A 7,822-nucleotide genomic window follows, 5' to 3' on the forward strand; every position below is an offset into this window, starting at 1 on the left:
AAAAAAAAAAAAAAAAAATCAAGATATTTTCAATTTAAACATAGATATGAAACAATACAATATAACCTACAATAACTTAGATTATATCATTGTACTAGGTCATCAAATCAGTGTCAGTTTCTGTCAAATAAGCTGCCTGTAGTGTCTTTAAAGGTCCAGCAGGTGTCAGTATTCTGTGAGACAGTATCAATGCCTCAAACCATCACTAGTGAAAGTTTGAGAACCTCTGTTGTAAACAACAACCTGCATCATAAGGAGTTACAGCAGAAAGGTCAGGGAGAAAGCTCTGGTTAAGTTTAAAAAAGGATTGTCCCCTGAGAGCTGTTTTCTAACTGTCTGAAAATGGGAGAAGGATGGACATCCATCTAGCCTGACAGTCTGGAGGTGGAGAACATTCATCAAGAAGGAGCAAAGATGATCACTGGAACTCTGAGGAGGTAATTTGTCTCTTTAAATTAAATAAATCTAGCCTTTAAGGAAAAACAGATTAAGAAAGCCATTGCTAAGAGAAAACTTACTAGAAGTTCACCTTTAGGTTCTCCATGTAGGAGAAGGCACTCTGGTCATAAAACAAGACGAATATATAGTAGTGCTTTGTGTTGGACTATCCTAATAAAACACAGTGGAGAAAGATGGTGACAGCTTTCTTCAGTAATGGTGGAGCCTTACCCTCAGGGTGTGAAACCAATGAGCTGCGTTTGTCTTCAGTGGTCCAAGGTACCAATATCTGACAGGAAAAAAACATTATAGTGAATCATTGTTTGGTTACTGTGACTCAGAATATCTGTAGCAATCTGGATCTTTTTACTTGCTGATCTTTGCAGCCACATCTCTAAAAGCCCCCCAACGTAGTCCAATCAGAGCAAAGACCGGCTGCTCCTTCTCTCCCTGCAAAACGCATAAAGGCCAAAGAAATTTCAGCTTTGGATGAAATAAAAGGTCACAGTGACGTAAAAAATGTTTTAATAAGCATTCAGTTATCTTTTTATTTTTGTTTTTTTGACCCCGAATAAAGTAAAGAAACAGAGGAAGTTTGTTAAACCCGGTAAAATGAGTAACTAAGTCTTTCTCACTTGGATTTGAAGCACATCCACAGGTACCGTCTCCCCTTTCAGAATGGACAGCGTCGCTGCTGTAATGTCTCTAAAAGTTTCACACGGAGCAGAGATTTGGAAAATGAATACAGAACAGATCGCTCCCCAATTACTCAAAATAAGGGCTGTCAAAAATATTGATACTCAAAAAAATATTGATACTCAAATGCTGTATTTGGATATGATGCTAATTAGTCATGGTATCAATAGTAAAGTGTTGCTTGCATATTTTAGCTACTGATTATTTTATGTTTTTTGATTATTTGCACAATAAAAGAATAAAATTTGATAACCTTATACTTATCTTATCTCGTTTTTTTTAATGTATTTATTTATTTGAACACTTACTTAGCTAGAAGATGTGACCCTGCTAAGATAATAAAATATTTTTTATGCCTTTAATTATTTGTCTTTTTTCTCTCCAAATAGTATAAAAAAATGGTATTGAGTATCAAATNTGACCCTGCTAAGATAATAAAATATTTTTTATGCCTTTAATTATTTGTCTTTTTTCTCTCCAAATAGTATAAAAAAATGGTATTGAGTATCAAATGTTTTCCACGGTATAGATAAAAAATTTGTAATTTTTGTATTGAGCAAACCCTACTCACGATAGATATGTGTAACAAATATCTGACATAAAGGTAGATTTTATTGCAGAAGCAAAAGAGTAAATTCCAAACTTAAGTTCCTTGTAACTTTTAGACGAGCCCCTTGTCCTACACACCTCAAACAAAGACTAAACTGTTCTAGAAGCAAGAAAGTCAGGCTTACCAAAACTCTTCTAATTAGTTTTTATTTCTAACCTCTTTAAAGCAAGAAAACATCCTCATTAGTTAAAAAAAGGCTACAAAAAAAAAAAAAAAAACAAAAAAAAAAAAAAAAAAAAAAGTCTAACCTCGCCCATATTTTAACCCGAGCTATAACTAGAAACAACTGGAATTGTTACAGACAGGGCTGGAGCAAAATCTGGGTTTAACTTGACACCAGAAGAGTGCGCTACAGAAGTAAAACTACATCCCAAAAACAGCCTGTTAAAGAAATGCAACAGGGTAACTTCACCACGTTTTCAAAGCAACCATTACAACTACTCTCCATAAGTAAGTGGTTTCTTAAGAGTTGTGTTTTGGAAAGTGACTTTCGTCCAACCATCACCAACATAAACTCAACTGGGACTTTGAATGGAACTATGTGCTTTGTTCAAATAAGACTAAGATAAAAAACAAAACAAAACAAAAAAACCCTCCATGTTAGTCTGTAGATAAATAAAGGAAGCATATGTGGGAAGGCATCTCTTAGCTAAGGAAGAGGAGCTGTGATGCTGTGAACCAGTTTCTTTTTCAAACAGATATATTTTCCAATATAAAAGTTAAGACTTTTTATCATTTCCCTGTATGCGATTATGCTCCAACAACAGTCTGGAATGAGCTAAGCCTGTATTTATATAAAGAAAAACATAAACAAAATAATTAATCAAAGCTAAAATATCAAAGTGTTCCTTTCGAAGAATTTTGCTATGATTATGTTATTACTTACTTGACTTTATTGTCACTGAGGAAATGAAGAGATTGACTCAGAGAATTATGGGAACCCAAAGGAATGAATCCAATTGGTGTACTGCTGAAGACGTCCTGGTATCAGAAGAATCATTTTAGTCCGTGATAACAGATTTATTCTCCTGACTTTGTCAAACCTACCTGGTCCGGCCTGCGCAGTAAACCCGTGATGACCTCCTGCAACGTGCCGTCTCCTCCAGCCACAATCAGCATGTCTGTCTGTTCCATAAACTCCATCAGTTTTTTAGCCTGACCCTCATAGTCTGTCTGAGGAGGGTTTCGTAACACGTTGGTTAGAAGTTGGAGACAAAAACATATATACAGAATTACAGAAGCTGTAAATAATACCTTTACTATAGTAATTTCCACACCGGCCAGATGTAGAATTGGAGCGGCATTCTTCTCAAATAAGTTGTTGGCTTTCCTGGAGAAAATTCAAAATGTAGATCAGGTATCTGGTTGCATATCTGTTTCCCCCATAAATCAGGGCTCCTTCACAGTAAGAATGGACTTAATAATAACAATTGAACTTTATTGATCTCACACTGGAGAAATTAACTCTCTGCATTTAACCCATCCAATTAGGGGGCAGTGGGCTGCCATTGTGCAGCGCCCAGGAAGCAGTGTGGGGTTAAGGGTCTTGCTCAAATAGCCAGAGTGAAGACTGTGGGGATCAAACCAAGTACTTGCAACCTTCTGTAGCCACTAGTCCAACACTCCTCCCTCAGAAAGATCTCGGACCAGTAATCGAACCCGGAACCTTCTTGATGCAGCAGTGCCACCCACTGCTCCATTATGCAGCCCAGGCTGAAGGCCAGATGCATGGGGAGGAAAAAAAAAAAAATAATAAATTCTTACCCTTTACAAGCTGCAGGGTTCAGAATAACAGTTGCTTTCTGTAGTCGCTCCTGAGGCGCTATCTGCTGGCGTCCAAACTCCTGACAAGGGAATGCAGATCAGGAATTTATAGCACCATTTGTTTAGCTTTGATAATTCAAATAGATTATATATATTAAAAAAAAACTTGAACTTACCCTGGCTATAAGACAGGCCTCTCTGCGCACCACGCTGTCACTAGTAACACACAAGATGGACCATTCAATAGGTTTTAATAATCAATTAATCAACTCAAACTTACAGTTAAACAGCTCTAAAACCCACCAGTGTTTACCATACAGCCAGTACCCCCCATAGGACAAGACGCACACAGCAAACGTGGATTTCTTCCAGTGATTTCTCAAAGTCCGAAACACTTTAACAACCCGAGCCATTGTAAAAATAACAACCCCAGCCCTGCACTGTCAGTGAGGCATCAGATGGGTTTAATTTAAAGGCATAACTGCTTGTTTTAATTCAGCGGTCACAGACATGGCGGTGTAACGCCAAAAGCAATCGGGCTGAAACAACCCGGAACTAATGTTCGTGACACATGTTAGAAGCCAATTTATTCAAACCGGTATTACAAATTATTAAAATTCTATTTTAAACAAAATAATAACTGGCATACAATCTTGTAAATCGTAAAACTAATCTGAATTTTATTCCTATGTTGTTTTCCATGTATGGACATGCTAATTACATTTCCCGTCAGGTAGCGGTTCATGGATGGTCTGCAAACTGCGAAGACCCCGCCTGCTTTAAAAAAAAAATTTACACGGAAACTTTTAAGATATCAGAATAACAAAGTAGCTGAACACGCATATACATATATTATATTTAAACGATTTTTTTGTTTAGACAATTATGTGGAAGTACATTTTTTTTTATCACGTTATATTTTACACCGGCACAAACACAAAACCTGCTTCCAGAGCATTTCTGACTGCATCATGGCCGCGCCGATGGCGGTAAATTCAGGTAATGGTGTTTATTTTTATTTTTTTGCTGTATTTAAGTCTGTTTTTTTGGTGTCTGTGTTTTATGTCACATATAAATGCTTACAAATATAATGTTTAATCCGTTGATATTAGTTTCTATATGCTTCTTTTGCATGGCTCTTGCAGATAGCCTATTTTAGCCTAGCTTAGCTAATTACTTATGGCGTGTTGGTGTATAGAAAGCAGATTAATGCTGTCACTTTTCATGACACACTATAAAGGGAAACAGTATGTCCACTTAAATTAGACATTTGTTTAGCAGTAGTTGGGGTGACAAGTTCGTCTAATTGGAACGTACATTTGAAACTAAATGGTAGTAACAGTTATTAAGTGCTAATATTTATCAACAGCCCTGTGTAAATGAGAGCTGAGAAAATATTCAGATGATCTTAGTGTCAAAATGTTTTTTCTTATATGAAATGTACTAAAAAATACCTTACAAATAAATCCACTATCAGGTACGTAAGTCAAACACGAAGATAGTTGTTTAATTTTCCACTATTTTGACTTTGATGTGCTGTGTGTCCGAATTTACATAGAAACATGAAACGTTTAATCCAAAGTGAAATATTCTTCACATCCACAATCGTATATTGACCCCCCTTTGTTTAATACTGCAACAGTAATCAGAAATATTCTTCATAAAATGTCAATCCTTTTGCGGTTAGAAAAAACAAGTTGTTACATTTATTTGTGCTGTTTATTTCTTTAATCAGCGTTTATGTTACAGAGGAAAATAAATAGACAATATACTGTAATAACCAAAATATATTTTAATTGAATCAGTTTTAAAGAAGATAATGTATTTCCAACATTGACATTTTTTTGGAGTTGCTGTATTAAGACATCTCTAAGGTTCGTACTTGCCTGCAGTATTTTTCCAGCTTTTATTGTCATTAGAGTGTCACAAGTGCATAAAAAAAAGAACTCTCTGCATTTAACCCAGCCCTTTTGGGAGCATTGGGCTGCCATTGCTCATCATCATCATCATCTTATATGGCTGTTTAAAGCCTAAACTGCAAATTATTTAACTTCCAGCCAATTTAATTGACTTCTTTTGTTTGTTTTCAATCGTGATGATGGAAAACAAACACATAATGGGGTAAAATTTACCTCAATTCCAGCTGATACCGATGTTGCAGTTTTAAACAATAATGCAGTTGAACATTATTTCATCTGGTTTTGAGAAATCTGATTTCCTTGGAGGATGAGTAAAAATGCTTTATGGCTTTAAGAAGTAAAGCAGCAAACACGGCAGAGTAATGAATTTTTCTATTCACTCAGGGGCCAGTCTTTGGGGACCACTCAAAGAGCTTTGGGAAACTGTAGATGGGGCCATACTGAGAAGACAACCAGAGACCCTCCACCTATTGGATCTGCAGCTGAAGAAACACAAACCACACTTTCTCTCACTTTTTAAGAATCCGGTGAGGATATGGTCTTGCTCTTTTTAAAGGCCAACTTTAAAAAGTGTTTATGTTTTAGATTTAAATGTTTGGAGATTTTATTCTGGCACTGTTTTTTTCTAATTCCTTAGTGTGATTAAATTAAATGATTGGAAACCAAGCAGAAATTGTCAAAAATTATGGCCTTTTTGCCATTTTTAGCCCAAAAGTCCAGAGCAGAGGGAAAAGGTCCGTAAAGCCAGCACAGAAGGCATCGCCATCCAAGGTCAGCAGGGTTCTCGGCTCCTTCCGGAACAGCTTCTCACTGAGGCCTTCATCCTCAGTGATTTGTTCGACATCGGAGAATTGGCAGCTTTGGAGCTTCTCTTGGCAGGTAATGTCAGGTTACTCAACACTTTTTTTTTGGACAATGTTAAATGCAAACACAGAACAACCCTATAAAATACACCACCTTCACCAGGTGAACAACAACAGCCTCATTTCCCCGGCCTCACGAGAGGCTTGGTGGCCGTGTTACTCTACTGGGATGGAAAGCTCTGCGTGGCCAACTCTCTTCGCACACTCATCCAGTCACGTCATGGCAAGACCTTCACTCTGGATTTAAGGTAACGCATGATGGTGAAATATTTGCACAATGAAAAACACTTTTAAAAGCCTCTCAATGAGCAGTTCTGTCACTGCTTTTCCTTAGACCTGTGTAAGTCTTCTAATGGCATGACATCAATTGTCTCATATAGTGGGGAGCTGGTTGGCTTGACAACCCGTTTTACAGATGAGCTGATGAGCCAGGGACTTACCAAACGCCTTCTTACCTTGGTGTCAGAGATAAGCGTGACGCGGGAGTTTGAGCGGCTGCAGAAAGAACGTGGCTTGGGAAACGAAAAGCACAGAAAAGAGGTGTGAACAAATCTACTGTAATAATCAGAAGCATTAACAATAATCATCAAATGTATTTATTATTCCTGAAACTCCTCTGGCTTTTTTAGTAAGAGTGGAAATGCTGATTTGGAGAGGAAGAGCTACAGATAAGCTGAATACTTTCTCTCTCCCTGCTTCAGGTTTCTGATCTCATCAAAGAATGTCGACAGGCGCTGGCAGACAGCTTGTTTTCATGGACCTGTCAGTCGCCACTAACTAAAGATGACACCTTGGCTCTCATTGGTCATCTAGAGACGGTGACAGCTCAGGCTGACGGTTCACTGGACAGTGTGAGCCTTGCTTTGGTTATGGCTCTGCTCTACTGTTTGGATGTCAGCTTTATAGAGCAAGGAACCGAAGACAGAGAAGGTGATGGGAAAAATGGCTAAATCCATTTTTTGAAATAAAGTCTAAATAACACCGGCTGCTTTAGTGCTGACAGCTCGATCTGTTGATGTGTTCCCACAGATCTTCTCCAGGCTCTACCGTTGTTGACAGAGAGGCAGTATGTTGCTGCGGTCCACAGCCGTCTGATGGACAGCCAACCATGGAAGCTTCCAGGCCTGCAGGCTGTATGTCGACTTGCCTGGGCTTTGGCTCTCCGAGTCCTTTCTCAGCTACCACAGGGAGCAGGTCAGTCTAGAATGTCTTATACTTCCTATAGAAATAGGTTTCTGGTTCCTGAAAAGATTTTGGAAATTGCACATTTTTCAAGTCTGAATAAGTGGAAAAGAAAAAGGGATGAGCGAATATTCTGATTTTTATACTCTCTCTCATACATGCGTCTATACATCCCATCCCTCAATCCTATCAATTATTTAATAATGTTTTTTAGAAATTAGGTAGGAAAAGAGGGTAAATAATTGATGGTTCAAAATGGACAGACAGGAATGATGGATGAAGGTACAATCTAGGGCTGGGCGATATAGAAAAAAAGCTTATCGATAAAAAAAAATGCATATTGATCGATA

General features: G+C 37.8%; 2 protein-coding genes across 2 annotated transcripts in view; one reads left to right on the top strand and one right to left on the bottom strand.

Annotated features, from left to right (window-relative positions):
• The window catches only part of agk (acylglycerol kinase), a 6,987-nt gene extending 2,844 nt beyond the window's left edge, over positions 1-4,143 (bottom strand). Inside the window, exons 1-9 of the mRNA XM_015395356.1 lie at positions 3,812-4,143; positions 3,685-3,724; positions 3,509-3,588; positions 2,999-3,074; positions 2,792-2,917; positions 2,631-2,725; positions 1,074-1,143; positions 809-888; positions 670-727 (exon numbers count right to left, since the gene is read on the bottom strand). Of these exons, the coding sequence (XP_015250842.1) occupies positions 670-727; positions 809-888; positions 1,074-1,143; positions 2,631-2,725; positions 2,792-2,917; positions 2,999-3,074; positions 3,509-3,588; positions 3,685-3,724; positions 3,812-3,921 (735 nt within the window). The 5' untranslated portion in view covers positions 3,922-4,143. The remainder of the gene's footprint in view (positions 1-669; positions 728-808; positions 889-1,073; positions 1,144-2,630; positions 2,726-2,791; positions 2,918-2,998; positions 3,075-3,508; positions 3,589-3,684; positions 3,725-3,811) is intronic.
• A 218-nt stretch (positions 4,144-4,361) lies between these two features.
• nup205 (nucleoporin 205kDa) overlaps positions 4,362-7,822 on the top strand; it is a 20,568-nt gene continuing 17,107 nt past the window's right edge. The window contains exons 1-7 of the mRNA XM_015395339.1: positions 4,362-4,507; positions 5,812-5,954; positions 6,135-6,306; positions 6,394-6,538; positions 6,671-6,830; positions 6,992-7,220; positions 7,320-7,484. Of these exons, the coding sequence (XP_015250825.1) occupies positions 4,480-4,507; positions 5,812-5,954; positions 6,135-6,306; positions 6,394-6,538; positions 6,671-6,830; positions 6,992-7,220; positions 7,320-7,484 (1,042 nt within the window). The 5' untranslated portion in view covers positions 4,362-4,479. The remainder of the gene's footprint in view (positions 4,508-5,811; positions 5,955-6,134; positions 6,307-6,393; positions 6,539-6,670; positions 6,831-6,991; positions 7,221-7,319; positions 7,485-7,822) is intronic.

Source organism: Cyprinodon variegatus, unplaced genomic scaffold, assembly GCF_000732505.1.
Source record: "Cyprinodon variegatus isolate N-32 unplaced genomic scaffold, C_variegatus-1.0 Scaffold737, whole genome shotgun sequence".
In the NCBI taxonomy this organism is placed as follows: domain Eukaryota; kingdom Metazoa; phylum Chordata; class Actinopteri; order Cyprinodontiformes; family Cyprinodontidae; genus Cyprinodon; species Cyprinodon variegatus.